The sequence below is a fragment of the Rhinopithecus roxellana genome, chromosome 6 (assembly GCF_007565055.1).
Source record: "Rhinopithecus roxellana isolate Shanxi Qingling chromosome 6, ASM756505v1, whole genome shotgun sequence".
Classification (NCBI taxonomy): Eukaryota; Metazoa; Chordata; class Mammalia; order Primates; family Cercopithecidae; genus Rhinopithecus; species Rhinopithecus roxellana.
Genome location: NC_044554.1, coordinates 21,370,141 through 21,389,709, shown reverse-complemented (window position 1 = coordinate 21,389,709; position 19,569 = coordinate 21,370,141). Strand labels below are relative to the sequence as shown.

The following is a 19,569-nucleotide window of genomic DNA, read 5'->3' as shown; positions in this document are numbered from 1 at the left end:
CATACAAGATTTTTAACAAATTTGAATTAGATGCCAACTAATTTCGCTTCTGAATCTGTATTCCTGGCTTCTCTTTTTTGGAAAAAGCAAAAGAGATCTCAACCCTGGGCTTTTTTCGTTTTCTGGATGACAGTGTTTATGGGGTGAAGCTGATTAACTCGTGATTGCCCCTTTAGATGGGACTTGTTCCAGTTCTTCACAGTCCCTACAAATTCTTTTTCTAGGCCAGCCTGCTCTCTCATTTATGCTACTTCTCCATTCCCCGGGGGGGGGGGGGGGCATTTGATCTTTTTTTTATTGTATATGTTTAAGATGTACAACAAAATGTTTTGATTTGCATAGTTAAGTGATTACTGAAGTCAAGCCAATTAACATATCCATCATCTCAGACTGTTAACCTTTTTTGCAGTATGGTAAGAAGACTTAAAATCTACTCTCATCAAATTTCTGGTAGACAAAACAATATTATTAACTGCAGTCCTCTGTTGTATATTGAATCTCTAGGCTTATGCATTCTACATAACTGCTTCTTTGTACCCTTTGACTTACACCTCTTCATTCCCCACCCCTGTTTTATTCATCTGGGAGGCATTTGATTGTGATTTAGTGCTTAGTAAAGTGTGTCCATTTCTTCCACAAATAAAACATCACACAGCCCCACTGAGTAATGAGAACACTTACTCTCATTTTGATTTGTTCACAGTGTCATATACAGTTTCTCATTTGCTTTTGTTTTTTTTGTTGTTTTTTTTTTTTTTTTTTTTTTTTTTTGAGAAGGAGTCTCACTCTGTCACCCAGGCTGGAGTGCAGTGGCCAGATCTCAGCTCACTGCAAACTCCGCCTCCCGGGTTTACGCCATTCTCCTGCCTCAGCCTCCCGAGTAGCTGGGACTACAGGCGCCCGCCACCTCGCCCGGCTAGTTTTTTGGATTTTTTTAGTAGAGACGGGGTTTCACCGTGTTAGCCAGGATGGTCTCGATCTCCTGACCTCGTGATCCGCCCGCCTCGGCCTCCCAAAGTGCTTTTGTTTTTAAGCTCCTCAGTTGTAGTTCAGTTTCTTTGTATTATTTCTTTTCACTGTAGTGGTGATTCCAATGTTCATTTTTGACTTACATTTTAAGTACACATTGCTTTATGATTTTTTTCTTCACCAGATTGGAAGATTTTTCGGAGAGATTGATCCCAGCTTGATGAGACACCTGGTTAATATATCAGTTTATGCTTTTAACAAATCTTATGATTATCAGTCAGTATGCGAGCCTGGTGCTGCACCAAAACAAGGAGCAGGACATCGCTCAGCATATGTGGTCAGTAATATCCACAGTCTAATCAATTCTTCTCAAGAGGATACTCAAGTGTCCTCAGTATCAAGTAGACTACTGAAATGACTTTATTATTTTATTTTATAGCCATCAATAGCAGACATATTACAAATTGGCTGGTGGGCCACTGCTGCTGCCTGGTAGGTCAAAATTTTAGTTTTATTGGTAATGAAAGAAAGAAGTTGTAAAATAGAAAAGCATCTGATGAAAATATGGATTTAGGGGACACTCAAATTTTTTATTAAGGGAGTTAAGGTTTTTTCATTCTCTACATCACTTATTGGTAATACTGATATTTTTTCCTAAGTGAACACTATAAAATTACCATTATTCAGTTTCTCATATAAAAACAATGTTACGTGGATGTAAACTTCAACCTCTTTAGAGTCTTCTTTCCTCTACACATCTATTGAAATTCTTTTTCATTTGTATTAAGTATTTATAAAAGTATTACACCAATTTTAGGTGTATTGATCTGTAAGAAGTTACAATTTAATTGTCTTTAGTATCCAAGTTGGATGTCTGCATGCATCAAATTCATGGCATGATGGCAACCTTCTACCTCTTTACTATTGATATAAGTACTGGTATTGTTTTAGGGGCATCATGTTGCTGAAATGGATCTAATTGTTTCTTTTCACCGATTCTACCTTCCAAACCTCCCCCATCCCTCACCTGTAGACCCTACAACCTATGAAAATAAGACGTTCAAATGGTCAATTGTGGCACTGTGGAAAGTCTGGAAGATCACATTTCTTATTGTTTAGTTGTAACTAAACCTCCTGTTATGTCTGGGATCCATGATCTCCCTCTTCCTTCTCTCCCCTCTAATCTTTTTTTTTTTTTTTTTTTTTTTTGGTATCATCACACTGTATTGTTAGCCCTATTCCACGTAGATTAATGTACAATATTCATTTGATGTTAAGGTTTGCCCAGCTAAAATTAAGTGATGATATCATTAAAGCAGCAAAGAAGATTTTAGGATTTTAAAATTTTGAGATTTTTTGAAAGATTTAGAAAATTCTGTTTTACTCTGAAAAATGGTATTTTCTGATGTGATTTTATATATTAATTTCAGTAGGCTTTTAAAATGAATACTTTCTTTATCCTATATCCCCTCCCACCCCCACTTTTTTTAAACTAAATTCAGTTCTAGAAATTTGGCTCAGTTGTCAGTTACTGTAAAACTGAAATGTGCCATATCTCTCAATATAATATATATATTTTGTTTCATGAAAGTTATATTACATATTTACAAATATATTCTATATTACAAAGTAAATAGTTAACAAATTCAAACCCATGGTATAAACAGTGTTGTTTCTTTGTTGGGGGCGGGGGCAATTCAAAAAACAAATGGTTTTAAAAGCTAAAATAAGGAGATGTAATGAACATAAAAACCTATGCGCTGCAACACTGACATTCTCCTTCTTAGAGTGAACACTGCTGCTTGATAACATTGCCTATTAGGCTTCTTAACACATTGTGTCTCACTTGGTCCAGAACAAGATCTGAACACTTCTGATTTCATGACTTCTTTGACACATTCAAGAAAGGTTACAATGTGTTATATAATTTTAAAAATACTTAAATAAAAACACTCCTAGACTTCCCTTCCCAAAAAGATAAAGGGAAACAGTATGTATATGTGTGCATGTAAAAACACATTTTTCCCTAGATTTTTATTATTTTTTTTTATTTGAAAAATTCAGGTCTATTCTACAGCAGTTTCTCTTGAGTTTGACCTTTCCACGACTCCTTGAGGCAGGTATGTAAATGCTCAGACCTTGTCACTGTCATAACAATAAAAATTATTTGGGGGAATACGCTTGAGTTCAGCAAATTCAGGGAATATTTGTTGAGAAAGAGAAAACAGATCACCCATCTCATAATTTTAGAGCTAGAAACTTTTTGTCCAACCTTTCCTAATGTCTTAGAAATTACTTAGGTCACATTGGCCTTGATCTCATAGCCATCATGTATTTAAATTAATTTATTCTATTGATATTTATCAGGCATCTATTACAGGCTGCCACGATATTACACAGCAGTAAACAAGCCAGTCCAGGCGTCCTGGTCTTAGACATTTATTTTGCTCTATGAGAAGTGAAGACTCCAGGGGACTGACTACAGTGGCCCCTCCTAATGGTGTTCTTTGTTTTTACCCCCCTCTCCCCACCCAAGTTGAGATGGAAGATGATGACTTTACAGCCTCCCTGTCAAAGCAGAGCTGCATTACTGAACAAACCCAGTATTTCTTTGATAACGATAGTAAATCATTCAGTGGTGTATTAGACTGTGGAAACTGTTCCAGGTAATTTCTTTCTTTATTTCTGGAGTAGTCCTATTTCATTAAGAAATTGTATATACTGTTATAATCATTACAGAAAAAACTGAAAATTGTGTTGGAGCCAGAAATGTGAGTAATTGTTTTAAGTTGAAAATGTCAAAGATCTTCAGTTTCTCTGGAGGCTTTTAAAATTTATAATTTTTAAAATTCTAATTTTGATAAGCTGTTATTTCTTCAACTATGATAATAATTACATGATCAAGATAATTACTTTCTCTTTAGGCAGAATGTAGAGAAATTTGATATTTTAACTTTTTTCCTAAAATAACTCATATTAAAAATTTCTAATATAAAGTTATAAAATTAAATATATTAGTAATTCTAAATAATTCTAAGCCAAATATGAATTATTTTTCTATTGGTAACTAAACAGATTTACAAAAAACGTCTTGTTTTGTTTTGTTTTTACTTCTGGTCTTCTCTGACTTGAAGAACTGAAAGTTATCTTTATTTGAATTTGAAGGAACTGGGAAAAAATACAGTTTTCTTAGGTCATCGTTAATGTTTAGTCAGTATCCATAAAATATCTTTTAAAATGTTGGGAAGAGATGGAGAATTTAATTTTGTTGTAATGAGGATAGAGGAGAAAGGCAAGATGGGGATTTTGAGGGGAAAGTAATAATTAATGCCACAAGATTCCTGAGAAGAAAGCAGCAAGTCACAGCTTACAAAGCACAGAGTAGAGACACTTTGTTTTCAGAGGTAGAGGGCAGGTTATTTTAGAAGAAATGTTACCATAGCAGAAGAAGAAATAGGAGGAGGTGAGGTAATCTGAGATTATGAAAGTGCCAGAATAGTTTAAAAAATTTTTTTGCAAGAGAGGCTAAGCAGCCTCTCATGAATTTTTAGTAGACATGGTATGTTTTATGACTTTCTCTAGCAAACCTCTATGTCCAAGGAGGAGGTAGAATATATGAAGAGGAGAAGAAAGTGGAGGAGGAGTCAAGCATGAACTCACAAAAAAGCAGACTATCTTGTTTAGAGGAGATTAGCGTATCAGGGTATGGACCTTAGGAAATGGAATTGTGGCATGTTTATTGGATACATCAGAGTTTCACAGTCATTGGCCTTTTATTAATTGACATCCAGCAAGAGCAACGTGTGCTTAAAGAAGTAAGTTAAATTGTAAAGTGAAGGTCAATATAACCAAGACATTAAATTGAATCATACTTTCCTTTTGATTTGTTTTATGGAAATCAAAGCTTAACAGAGCAAAAAGAAAATCCCACTTTTCTGCAAAATGTATAATGATGAAGAAATTACTTTATTTACATTTTCTGTGTTGGTTACTAAAGAAAGAGCAGCTTAAGGTGTGGACAAAACAGGGGATGGAATTCAAAACCCTTGATTCTGTCCATGTCTGTGTTGTCCAGTGCAGTAGTTACCACCCATAGGTGGCCATTGAAATTTCAACTACAGTTATTAAAATTAAAATTTTGTGCCTCAGTCACACTTGTCACATTTTAAGTGCCCAATACCCCTTGAGTGGCTAGTATTTACCATACTGGACAGTGCAAAAAACTTTTCCATCTTCACAGAAAGTTTGCTTAATAGCACTGTTCCAGACTTTTCTCTAGCCCTTAGTTGGGCAAGATGCCTAGACATTTTTGTATTCCCTGTTGTGTTATCCGTAAAATAAGGCAACTTTGGCATATTTTCAGTGATAAGTATCACAATTATTTGTAAGTGTAAAGAAAAACTTTTTTTTTTATGTGCATCAACAACTAAATAGTGCTTATTTTGCCATGAGAACTAATACTTTAAAATGGTCACACAGAAAACATCTATTGCAATTTTTTATTCATTTGACATAGGTAATATTTTCACACTAATAAATGAAACTTTTTTATTCTAAAATCATACTCCTGTTGTGCTGGGAATGCTTTATGTTTCAAATGTCATATTTTGTCTTTCATTTTAATATGTAAGAATCTTTGAAATATTTCCATTTATTTTGACAAAGATACTCATTTTCTGTGATATCATATTTTGCAGAATCTTTCATGGTGAAAAGCTTATGAACACCAACTTAATATTCATAATGGTTGAGAGCAAAGGGACATGTCCCTGTGACACACGACTGCTCATACAAGCAGAGCAGACTTGTATCCTTTGACATCAGAGCTATCTGGAAAGGAAAACTATATTAAAACAATGCATTTTGAATCTTGTCACATTGTTTATGCTCATAAAGAGGAAAAATATTAGACTGCTGTGATCACCTCGCAAAGGCAGAATGGATTCCTCACTCAAAATTTAGTTGGAATGTCAAGAATAATTATGCTACACATGCCCCAGAAAAGGGTAATTCACAATTTAGTTCTTTAAATCCCAATGTACTTGAGTTGTGTTGGATGAGAGTAATGATGTATAAGTTATCTCTTACATGTTTCGGGAAATACATTGCATTGTATTTATTTTTAGTCATGTGGAAAAAAACTAACAAGAGATTCCTTAACAAGCCTCTTTAGCTGATGGTCCAAATCCTTGTGACATGGTTAAGCAACCCAGATACCGAAAAGGGCCTGATGTCTGCTTTGATAACAATGTCTTGGTAAGATCACACTTCTACTGGATTAAAATACTCTAAATTAATGCTCACTGTCCACAAGAATTCAAGGAGACAATTTAACTCAAACATAATGTCTTAACCATAGTTTTTCTCATTCACATGACATACTTGCTGGTAGATTTTTTTCATTTCAGTAGTTTTCATGGTTAGCATAAACTTAACAGTTGCTTCTTTATGTCCTTCCCACAGAAATTGTGCTTTCAAACACAATTCCAATCAATTTACTAATAATCCAAGGTCATAAATCTGATTTTCAAGATTAATAAATAATTAACTCATAGTAAATGTTAATTATGGTATACTTGTTGCCTCCATTTATATTCTAATCCTGAAGATATAAAAATTAAGTTTATTATATTTTTATTAGTTATATTGGTCTTCAGTGAATTGAAAAACCTGTTGTACAGCCATTGTCTTATTATTATAGAGTTCTAGTTTCTTTCGGATGGTTTCTGATTCTATCACATATTAGACTTGTATTATTTCCTTTAATTGTACTAATTTCTTTTTCTGGCGTTTGAAATTAGACCAGGTCAATTACACAGGGTTGGATAAAATACTACAAATCATATTAAATATATGTCACTTAAAGATGGCTTACTATGTTTCCTATAGTTCATCTATCTTTCCCTAATAAATACTATTCTGACTTACTGTGTATTGATTATGTACAAGGTAGGTAATACATCATCAGTATGTAATACATTAGCTTTATGCTTTAGAAATACTAATCTATTCTCAAAGATGAAGTCCACATAAAAATCTCTGTCCACCTCTTTTTAACTAATTTTAAATACAATACTTCCCAATTCTGATTCTTCAAGGTGAGCCACTGCATGAAGTGGCTTGCACACACCAATGAGCATCTATCCAAACGTGTAATGCATATCTCATCAATTGTTTATTCTAAAAATAGGGCAGAACATCTGTTGATTAATGTGCATTTTTAAGAGTTATTTAGAAGATGTTTACCTACTCAAATACATAGCTGCATTTGTCCCAGAAAGGATAAAACATTTCACAGATAATATAAATTAAAAATGGAGCAAAGAAGAAATAAAATCAGTGATGGGGACTAAAAAATTCAAGATGTATTAGCTAGTCAATCCCAGTTATCTCTGTGAGGGATTATTGATCCTTGCTAGGGAAAGTATTTCAACATTGCCACTAAGGGTTTTTTTTTAAAGACATATAAAGTCCAGATAGGAGGACTCATGTTATTCTGCCTACTACACCTTCAGCAGGTTGCCCATGTAAAATTATTTCCCAAAGAATATTTTATGAAGGGCCAAGGGTCATGTCACTCATTAGAGAAACTTCACTCATCAACTATTTGTCACCAGTTTTTTAACAGTAGGAATATTAAATTCAGTTGAACTTGAAAAAATGACATAAAAACCGTGTTGCCCAAAATATTATTCTAGGAGGCTCTATCTTATGATCAAGGCATTAAAAAGATTTGACCAAGACACAAATATTCAGCAATTGAAGCTCCTATAAACGGGTTGTGTGTGAAAGTACAACTGTTGCTCAGTAGCTTGGTGTGCTAATAATATCTTGTGTTTCTTTAGCAGTGGAGTATTTTGGTAATGCTTATTTGCAATGGTCACTGTGAATCTGCTCTGGATGGAGACTCACGTTAACTGCCAGCAAATTGCATGAAATCTCATCTTGTATGTCTTCTTTTCTGTGTTTTCTTTCCTTTTCCTGTACTTGCTACTTTGCCCGTTATTAATAGGATCAACTTAAATGCACAACGAGTCGTGCCTGTACCATGATGTCAGCTCCTATCTTCATTTTACTGCAAGTTTTCATGTGGTGTGGATGGTCAGTCACTTTCTCTAATTTTTCTTTTTGTTTTTGGCTTGAAATTTTAGAAAATCACCCATATCCCTAAATCCACAATATTAATGTTCCTGAAACAAGGTTATTAAAATCTCAGGACCAATGTTGTTTTGGAAATAGCTGATTTCAAATGACATGTAAATTTCTAATCCTAAATGAAACATATTAATTTTCAATATTTATGTAAAAATGATTTTTTCATAAAGTTTTTGTTTAAAAATCGTCATTGCAGACACAGATATACATGCTTCATGATATTTTATGAGAACTATCTAATGACAATTTTTTACAGGTGGTTATCTCAGTTTATTTACAAAAGACGCTAATGCAAATTTAATGGACTCTCAATTCCTTTCAGATTTTTCTACTTTTTAAAATAAATCTGACTTAGATAACTTTTTAGATTTTTACTCTCAAAATACTGAAATATTTTAGAATAAGTGCGTCCAGTTTCTAAGTTCATTTTATTTAATATTATCTAGCCCCAAATTATTAACCTTTCAAGAAATTTCTCAGTTCTGTATTCAGTACTACTAAAGAGAGGTTTTGGCGCTTGCATTTGCATTTAGTTCTTCATTTACTGTTATGCAATTTCTTTTCTAATGCTCTGGAATCATCATGATTGTGTTACTAGAGCACACACTTGTTGTGTTTGTCATCGGTTTCCAGGTAGTCATTGATTAGGAAGCCACTAGATGGAGATGTGGCCATTACTATGAATGGAGTGAATTCACAGGCAGGGGTGGTAGAGGGTGGGGACTAGAATAGCAGAGGGAGTCTCAGAAAATAACCACTTGTCTTCTGGGATAATAAAAGAATGGTTTTCATGGCAAAAGACTCCAAGCAAAGGAAACGTTGCTTTAATAATTAAAATACTAAAATTAAATATCTTCATATAAACATTTTAAAAATTGATATGTATGCCACTATTTGAAATATTGATTCCTTAAAGAAGTTCATAGGTAGTCAACCATTACACAAGAAAAGTGTTACCAAATATGTTTCCATAATTTTCCCTTGATTCAAAAGCTTACTTCTCTCAATTATAGAACTTTTAGGTAAGATTTATAGGTTATCAATTACACTAAAAAATACGTAAGTATTGGTCTTGAGTAGGCCAGCTCTCTTTTTACCTTTCTCTTAAAAACCTGTAGCAATGGCTGGTCACAGTGGTTCACGCCTGTAATCCCATCACTTTGGGAGGCCGAGGTGGACCTGAGGTCAGGAGTTAAGACCAGCCTGGGCAACCTGGTGAAACCCCATCTCTACTAAAATTCAAAAAGTAGCTGGGCATGGTGGCATGCACCTGTAGTCCCAGCTACTCTGGAGGCTGAGGCAGGAAAATTGCTTGAGCCTGGGAGGTGGAAGTTGCAGTGAGCCGAGATCGTGCCACTGCAGTCCAGCCTGGATCACAGAGCTAGATTCCATCTCCAAAAAAAAAAAAAAAAAAAAAATCCTATAGCAACAGTGAATGTAAATTTTTTTTAACCTAAGACCCCCCCCAACACACACACAAAATAACATTTTCCTATTATGATACTTTCTTTCCACCACAATTATAAATCTATCATGGAAATAATTATATATCACCATGGACTCAACTAGATATTTATGTACCGGATAATATGCTTTATAAATTGGGTTTACATAAAATAAATTTCTCAATGGACAATTATTGACTTGCTTTACTTCTTTGATTAATAAATGTTAGCTTTTTCATTTGCTTATCTTTTTTGCTTGTGTGTGACTTAAGTCTTCATAAAGCTTGTATCAAAAACTCTCGAACACTTGAGTTTTGATGAAGTCCTCATGGTATGGAACTTCATAATTGTAGATGTTGAATAATCTATATCCTGATCTCTATAAAGAACACATTTGAGATTCCTTTATATTATCGTATCACAGGAATACATAATATAGTTGGTGTATATTTTACATTAACAAGATGTGGTTTCAGTATTTAAAAACACAGTTATCAGTATAGAACAGTGAATCCCCTTAGTGCTATTTGAATGTTGATATAATGATATCAGAGGAAGTATTATTTTCTCTGAAACAATTAAGCTGAAAAAAAATCATTACAAAAAGTACTGAAAGGTTAGTTGGCAGTTGTTTCCCACATTAAGGACCAATAAAGGTCATGGTCTATGCTCCAATATAGTCTGGCTAAAAACTAGCAATTTCTGTTGGATTAGGTTCTGCTCACAAGCAAGGTAGAATGGTAGTGTAATCTCCAAAGCCTACCAAAGGGCCATTATATCCTGTAGATTCCAGAAGGAGAAAGATTATACATAAAGAATTATGAAGCTCCATACCATGATGACGTCATCAGAACTCAAGTGTTCAAACAAGACTTTTTGATAACAAGCTTTGTGAAGACTCAAGTCACACACAAGTACAAAAGCAAATGAAAAAGCTAACGTTTATTAATCAAAGAAGTAAGGCAAGCCAATTCTGTCCATTAAATTTATTATTTTATGCAAACCCAATTTATAAAGCATATGATTGGGTACATAATCTGTCTACATTTAAAGAGTTGAATAAATATGCTGCCTATCTCTCGAGTTAATGTGTAAGAGTGTTAAGGTGCCATGTAGGAGAACAAATTATTTGCTAGGGGCATTATTCCTATTATTATGCAGTATCTACCTGCCTAAAAATTTTTAAATACAGATTTTCTTTGAAGTTGCTGGTGGTAACTTTAGTACAGACTTACCTGAATTCAAAAGTTAATCCATGATTTGATGGCTGTCTTCAACAGTGACTTGCATTTAGAAGGAAATTAAAGATGGCTATAATTCAGAAAAAAAAAAAAAAAAAAGATCAAAAACCTTTTAGCCAAATGACCAGAACATTTTCTTTTGAAAAATGTATTTCTAAATTTAATAAATTAAAAATTATTAAGCTTGTACTGTATGCAATTAGTTGTCCCAGGTTCTGAATGGGGAAAGAAAGGCAGAATAAGAGTTTAGCAACAGTAAATTCAAAAGATTTTAGCCACTGGTAACACATGCTGTATAAAGAAAACTTTGGGGGCAAATACCATATGAATTTTACTATGGTTTAGATATTTTAAAGAGTAATGAGAAAGAAAGGAATAAAGAGTTCTCAATTGATATCTTTAAAAACACAATCTTTTAAGAGACGTTCCCCTCTAAGGAAGTCTAATAAAATTAGTTTTATCATATTTTAAAATAAATATATAATATTGGCACTGATTCTTCTTCCATTTTAATGTTCTAAACTTAAAGTACCAATATGTTATTTTCTACTTAAATAATCGTTTAAAAATCAGACCGATTTATTATATCTGGTCATGGTGTCAGTGGGATTTCAGTCTCTATAGGACAGAGATAATGCTGAGTTGCTCCCACATCAGTGCATTTGTGATTTAGAATGTAGCCCATAATAAGACTTGAAATGATTCTATGAAATACATTACATGGAGTTGTACCATGCAAAATGTATGGGAAGACATGATCAGGAAACTTAAAAGGCACATTTTTCAGTGTGAATTGACATGCAGACTACAAGGAGCCCCAATAACTTATCTAAACTACCACCTCCCAAATCAAAACAGATATATCTCATCACACAGAGAAAATGAAACAAAAAACACCCAAATATAAAAATAAAAACACTGAAATAAGGGCCAAAGAGAATATTTTTCTTTCCATAACACATTTGTATATTATCAAGATGACAAAATATAGTCTTAATACACAAATGGGTCTTGTTGTGTGGTAATTTTTATTCAAATTAACACTTAATCATAACTGGAGAGTACTCCTGGTTAAGTGACAATGACTTCTTTAAGTTAATACCTCATAGTGTTTCTAACCAGTCAGTGTGTGCTGCTTTATTGAGCACCTACTATTTTTCATTTATCAAATCGTTACTATGTATCTAGCCACTCTTCTGTGTGTGAAATACATTTATATAAAGTATTTGTTTTTTTTCTTTTTTTTAATCTCATATTCAATTATTACTGGTACCCTGTTTTTTATCTGGTTACCCTACCTGGAGAGAAAAGCATCTGAACTAAACAAATGCAAAGGCACTAAAGAGCTTGGCCTGTTGCAGAGGAAGCCAGTGTTATTGAAGCAGAGTGAGTATGTGGGAGAAGAGAAAGTGGGAAGACAAGGCAGCCAGGCTCCAGACCTCATAAGACTTTGTAGACCTTAATAAAGACTGTAGATTTTGCTCTGAGAATGATAAGAAATGTTGAGCAGGGAGTGAAAGAATGTGTGGTGTTAAGAAGACTGCTTTTTGGAGAAATATTTGCAAAAGGGCAGAGTAGAAGCCATGGGACAAGTGAGGCAGCTTTTGCAAAATAGAAGGAAGAAGTAATGGTGACTTGGACCTGCAGTAGTGACAAGCAGTAGGTTTGGGGATCTATTTTGAAGCTAGAGTTAGAGGATGGATTCCCAGCTGAAACCCCAACTCTGCAAAAAATATAAAAAATTAGACAGGTGTGGTGGTGCACACCTGTAGTCCCAGCTACTCGGGAGGCTGAGGTGGGAGGATCACCTGAGCCCAGGGAGGTCAAGATCACTGCACTCCAGCCTGAGGGACAGAGTGTGACCCTATCTCAAAAAAAAAAAAAAAAAAAAGAAAAGAAAAGAAAAGATGGATTGGATTTGAGAAAAAAAGAGGATCATACATTACTTGTAGTCTTTGGCCTTATCTGCTACTCTAAAAGTGCTATTTACTGATACCAGAAGAATTATATTAGGGGCAAGTCAAGTTTGAAATCCCTATGAGACATACAAGAGGAGAAAGTAGAGATCAATGAATACAGAGACCAGAGGAGAATACAGGATTGAACATATAAAAGACATATTAGGAAATGGATGAAATTTAAAGCTGTAGGACTGGATTAGATCATCTAGGAACAAAGTGTAAAGGAAAAAGAAGAAAGGAGAGAGAAGTAACACCTGGAAAAGTCTAACATTGTAGACAGCATGAAGAAAAGGAGGTCAAGCCAAGGAGAGATACACAAACAAGTTTCAAGAAAAACCAGAAGAGTGGGTTAGCCAAAGATACACAAGAACATATTTCAAGGAGACAGTGTTATATATTTGTCAAATGTTTCTGAAAGGTCAAATAGGATAAAGACTAAGAATTGATTATTTTATGATTCTGTTTAGATTTGGGAGGTACATTGATTGAAACCAAAATTTTTTTCATAGATTCTTTTCTCCCAGCTTTCTTTCTTCTTAACAAACAAAATAGTTCTGCTGCCTTAAAATACAATTAAAGAAATAATTTTTATGTATTTACTATGTGGCAGCACTGTATTAAATCCTGGTGAACGAAAATAGTCAAAGTTCTTATTCTTTGGGAACTTAGAATCTTTGTAAAATTATTCAACCTATTATTTTGATTCTTAGAACATCTACCTTAGATTAGATTCTTTAAAGATGTTTAAATATATGGTCTTTCAAATAATGCCATCAGAAAGTGGGCAAAAAAACATGAATAGACAATTTTCAAAAAATGATATACAAATGGCCAAAACATACGAAACATTGCTCAGCATCACTAATTATCAGGGAGATGCATGTGAATACCACAATGTGATACCACTTTACTCCTGCATGAATGGCCATAATCAAAAAATAGATGTTGGCATGGATGTGGTAAAAAAGGAACAATTGTTACACTTCTGGTGGGAATGTAAACTAATACAACCACTATGGAAAACAGTATGGTGATTCCTTAAAGAGCAAAAAGTAGAACTACCATTTGATCCAGCAGTCCCACTACTGTGTATCTACCCTGAGGAAAAGAAGTCATTTTATGAAAAAGACACTTGCACATGCATGTTTATAGCAGCACAATTCAAAATTGCAAAACTGTGGAGCCAACCTAAATGTCCATCAACCAATGAGTAGGTAAAGAAAATGTGGTATATATACAACATGGAATACAACTCACCCGTAAAAAGGAATGAAATAGTGGCATTTGCAGCAACCTAGATAGAGTTGGAGACCATTTTTCTAAGTAACTCATGAATGGAAAACCAAATATTGTATGTTCTCACTTCTAAGTGGGAGCTAAACTATGAGGACGCAGAGGCATAAGGATGATATAATGGACTTTGGGGACTCAGGAGGAAGAGGGGAAAGGGATAAAAGACTACATACGTTGGGTGCATTGTACACTGCTTGGGTGACAGGTGCACCAAAATCTCAGAAATCACTAAAGAACTTATCCATGTAACCAAAAACCACCTGTTCCCCAAAAACTATTGAAATTAAAAAATAAAAAATAAATATGAGGTTTTTAAAAATGAAAGTCACTATGTTAAAAGGAATTAAAGGATGTGGAAATTGTTATCAAATATAGAACCTAGGAATAAAAGATGAATAATACTTTTGCATTAAGAGGGAACTAAATGAGCTACCACTAGACTGTGGGGAGTTAATGTGAGTATATTCATTCTAATATTTCTTCGTTGTCTCAAGACAAATCTCTTCCTAGCTTAGCTCTTTATTTTGGATATGTATTTTCAGTGTCCTTTCATTGTTTATGGTTCAAATACATTATTCTTCATTTTACTTTAATTCTTGATGAAGGTCCAGATGCTATGATTGCACTCTATGTTGAACCTTAGAAATTGTGTAAGAAACTTGGGAAATGGAAATGTATTTATCAGTCCCAAACTTTCCCATATGGAGCATAGTTGCTAAAATCATAATTCTTGGGAATTATAAAACCTATTCAATTTTACATTTCTTATATTTATAAATATATAGGATTTTTGATACTATGAAAGTTTTTACTTTAAAATTATTATTCAAACAGCATTTATTTTCTTTCATAATCATAAAAATCTACAACTAAAAATTTAAAGCATTTGTCAAATGATGCTAGGGAAGTTGCTTTAACCAAAATTCCTCAATGACAAAATCCAGAAGAAAGTAATTTATTTGGATTTCAGTTAAAGCAATTTTATAAGGTAAGTTGAGAAGTGAAGTAAATATGGATTACTCTAAAAGATGTGTTACTAAAGATTTTTCAAGATTTTTATTTTTATTTTTATTTTATTTATTTATTTTTTACAACAGGAGGATTATACTGACTGTGGTGGTGTTTCTGGATTAAATCCCTCCCTGTGGTATATCTTCGGAATCCAGTTTCTACTACTTTGGCTGGTATCTGGCAGCAGACACCGCCTGTTGTGACCTTCTGAAACCAAATCTGCATAATTAAACTCCAGACCCTGCCAGAACATGAGCCCTCAATTACATTAAAGTAGGGTCAGCTATAAAATCAGACAAACATTACCTGGGCCTATACCATGGCATAACACTAAGGCGCAGACCCCTAAGGCACCCACTGGCTGCATGTCAGGGTGTCAGATCCTTAAACGTGTGTGAATGCTGCATCATCTATGTATAACATCAAAGCAAAATCCTATATGTGTCCTCTATTGGAAAATTTGGGAGTTTGTTGTTGCATTGTTGGTGATTACATGTGAAAGGGTTCCCCATACAATTGTTTATGAATCATAAGAAATGTCTTGATATTGACCTGGAATTTTGACGTGTTGCAGTTTTACTAAGAAACTCTCTAAGGGGAAATAAATTATTTTTGCCTTCACTTATTCTTCTGTTAAAAGTTAATTCCTGCTTTGAGTAACAATTATTGAAATGTATAGAGAAAGAATTAACATTGGTCTAAATTGTTGAAACACAAATAATGGCTAATTTTCTATGAAAAATTTGCCATGAATAAAATGCCTTATGAAGAATGGCTTCTTTGCCAAAAATAAAACACAATTGATGACCAATTAAATTTTGATGGAGTAATGAACTGATGGTTTGAAAATAGTACCTAAGAAATTATTAAACTAAAGGTGCTTGAGGGAGAAATTAGAATATGTGACATATTTCCTCATAAATGTAAGCAAGCCCTTAATAAGTGCTTTGATGTAACGTTTCTTTTGTTCACAGTAATGTAGTGCTAGCCAGATATTTTAAAATGCTCTAAGAAAAGCTTGTTGGGGGGAGGGGGAAATGTTTTTCTTGTGATAAATGAACTTTGGTTTACCAAGGGTATTTTGCATGATGCTGCTGCTATTTTAACTTTTCAGTTCTTTTTTCTCTTACTGTAGAGTGTAGTCATTGAAAAGTTAACTGAGTGATATTATTGTTACGTAAGAATCTGAACCTTGCAGTGTAAATGCACTTAAGTCATCTTTTAAAATGTTGTTAAACTACTCTGAATATACTGTGCAATGTAAATGCTGAATGATTGGGGTTAGATAAATGGTGAAATGAGAACTAATGAATTTTATACAGATTCGTGCTTTCGCCTGATAACCTATGTACAGATATTTTAAGTACATAAATCAGATTTGACACATTTATTTTTTGAAAAGTACATATATGTTCTCAATGAAGATTCATCCTAGGTTTCCTCTTTGTTCGTTTCAATGGTAGCACATACAATCCAAAAGTTCCTGCTACTGCTGCTTTTGCCCTTCCATTTTAAATGGTATGATCGTTTGACCAAAATTTCCATGCAATTTGATAAGGGTTTTACAATAATCTGAACAAATAGGAAACCTTGAATCTCTATGTATGCACATGAATACTTGATTGTGAATAATAAAAGTTGTTTTTTATACAGCCTCATTGGTGAAAATGGTTAGTGTAGTAAATCAGATATTTCATTATAGACGAATACGGTAGCAGATTATTTATGCTTTTAAAAATTATTTTCTGGAGCAAACAGTATTTGAAAAAAGGGTAAAAACTATGAATGTGTAATTCTAAGAATAGTTAATAATTTTACTGAAGGCTGAACGTATGTAGATATTTTTTATGATAAAATGCAGTTTTTCTTTTTTTGGAACATGCCAGTTAAAGGTATGTGTATATGCTGGAAATTTTCTTACATATCCTTTTTAAGTCAAAGTTATTAACATTATCCAGCATGCTTTAATATGCTCCACATATCAAAGATATAACCAATAATTTAACGTAGTTTAAAAGATAATATTTGTTTTGTTTTTAGCTTTGCATACATTTGTAATTCCCTCCCACCACCAATATACCTTAGGTACCATTTGTGTACATTTCTTTAAGATTTTTTTTTTTCAATAAAAAGGGGGGAGGGGGAAATGGAATCACTTTGCCAACTATTGTTCTAAGAGTTGATATCAGTTACCATTTCTAATGCATTGTTGTGATTTTGTAGTGTCATTCATAACTGGTATTGACATTTTAGAAAACACCAAAGTGATTTAAAATATATGTGGAAAAAAACTTCTCACTCTACTAACAACGTTTAAATCATGTTGTTTGTTCAATATTTAAAAGTTATTGTTCAATTTTTGCTAGACTATCTTAAATCATGATAGTGTTGGGAATGGGGTATCAAAATATAAAATTGTTAGTTTGTGTATATAAACAATGCACATTGAAACAATTGAATTGCTTCCAGCATACAACAAACTACCTTAAAATTATGTTCAAAATCTATTAAATATATTTTCATGGCTAATGTCGATTATATGTTTTCATCAATTACACTGTTACTGTATTAATCGCAGTTAAACTTGGCATCTCTTGGCAGGATCCTATTTGATTTCTGTTGCCATCAAAATATATTTACATGCATGAGTTTTGCTATAAACCTTTATTTTCTGCTATAAAGTTATATATTATTGACAAATTGACAAATACAATTATAAATTGGGTAAGAACAAGCTGACTAAAAATTGTTCCCATGACTAATATTGGTCTTCATGCTTTTAGCATACTTTTCTTTAAGACAGTAACACTCATCCCATCAAATTATTATATTACATTTAGTATTTTTCTTTGAGTTCTGTTATGTTGACAAGAACTTAAATTATAGCCTGTTATTAATATTGATTTCCAACGACTGAACAGTATAACAGATCAATAAAAAAAATTATACACTGCTTTTACTATTTAATTTTTGTTATCCTCGTGTGGCTTAATGTAGTCACTAAAACAGAGTTCAGGTAAGATTGGCGATGGTGTTGAGTAACAAGGAAGAATTTTGCATTAATGATTTCTTTATATTTTCCTCATTTAAACAACCAGCATTACTGCCAAACACCAACCGTGGTCCATATTTGTAACAGGTTTTTAACATGACATAGTTAGCAAGTTTGATTGAAGAGATTTTTAGGTCCTGGGCCTATAAGATTTTAGTATGATCTTTTTTCATGTTTCTAATGCTTGAGGCATTACTGCTTAACTTGGGGGAAAAAAACAGTGTTGCTGCCATTTGTAAGTTTTCCTATAATATTCCTTTTGTTAACTTTAAAACTGGCCTTATGGGGTTCAAATAGGCAGTATCCCTTTTAAGTGACCTTTGCAACCCAAGTGTTACTTGCTTATTTGATGCTCTCTTGTATTTTAAATCTCATTTAAATCTTTGTGACCAACAAAGCTTAAATTTTGTCTTAATTTAAAACTCTGAATCTATTCCATTGATCATGTTAGACGTTAAAATGTTGAATGGTGTAGTCTGACCTAGTGAAACAAAATGGATGCTGTGACTTTTTTAAAAGAATAGAATGGAATGACTATTTCACTTGCCCAAAATTTTAAATATTTTTTCATCTAAACTTGTGTTGTTTCCCATAGCAGAATGTTAATATTCACAGTATATTTCTGTGAAGAGCAAACGAATACAATATATCGAGTGGTGAAAAAATTTCCAGATTTTTAAAGAATTAACCCTTACCAATAGTTTCATCTACCTTATTTCTAGTTCACACAGTTATCTCAAAGAAATTCCACTGAAACTAATGGGATACTGTCTTGTGTAGATGCCAATTCAGTTTATAATGTGACCTAGTAAAGCTGTCTTTTTGTTGTGTTGTATGAGTGTCAGATCATGCTTTTAGGAATACTTTTATTAAAATGGTGTGCATTCATGCAAAAGGCCAACTGGCTTTTGTGAACAATAGATTTTTTCTCCCCTTTATTTTGTTCTCTTGACACTTTTGTGAAAATTATCTAGCCTGATAAAAACATTTTGTAAAAATTTGTATAATACTGTTAAAAATATTTATAATCCCAGAAAATGTTGTGTTAAATCTTGTGCAAAAACAGTATATTCAGAATAAAAGTTTATCATTTAAAGTCACCACGTGGTTTGGGTTTTCTGCTTTTTTAAAGATCCAGTTGGAAGAGACAGATGGCTCTGTCATAAATATATTTTAAGAGAGAATTCTGGATTGTGGAAATAAAAGTTAGGCTTAAATAGTGCTTTTACAATTACAAACCTCAACTCACACAAATACAGTGGATCCTTGAACAATATATGTTTGAACTGCATGGATCTACTTATATGGATCTTTTTCAACCAAATTCAGATTGAAAATACAATATTTACAAGATGGAAAACCCACATATACCAGGGGCCTACTTTCTCTACACACAGATTCTGCAGGGCCAGTTTCCAGACTTTTGATGCATGTGGGCATCC

The 19,569-nt window shown here is 33.3% G+C and overlaps 1 protein-coding gene across 3 annotated transcripts in view; it reads left to right on the top strand.

The window, feature by feature from the left end:
- CACNA2D1 (calcium voltage-gated channel auxiliary subunit alpha2delta 1) overlaps positions 1 to 19,227 on the top strand; it is a 517,017-nt gene extending 497,790 nt beyond the window's left edge. For all 3 annotated transcript variants that reach the window (XM_010387918.2, XM_030933213.1, XM_010387919.2), the window contains 7 exons: positions 1,154 to 1,306; positions 1,409 to 1,461; positions 3,034 to 3,089; positions 3,506 to 3,635; positions 5,667 to 5,776; positions 6,143 to 6,225; positions 15,162 to 19,227. In XM_010387918.2, the coding sequence (XP_010386220.1) occupies positions 1,154 to 1,306; positions 1,409 to 1,461; positions 3,034 to 3,089; positions 3,506 to 3,635; positions 5,667 to 5,776; positions 6,143 to 6,225; positions 15,162 to 15,278 (702 nt within the window). In that variant the 3' untranslated portion in view covers positions 15,279 to 19,227. The remainder of the gene's footprint in view (positions 1 to 1,153; positions 1,307 to 1,408; positions 1,462 to 3,033; positions 3,090 to 3,505; positions 3,636 to 5,666; positions 5,777 to 6,142; positions 6,226 to 15,161) is intronic.
- The last annotated feature ends 342 nt before the right edge of the window (positions 19,228 to 19,569 follow it).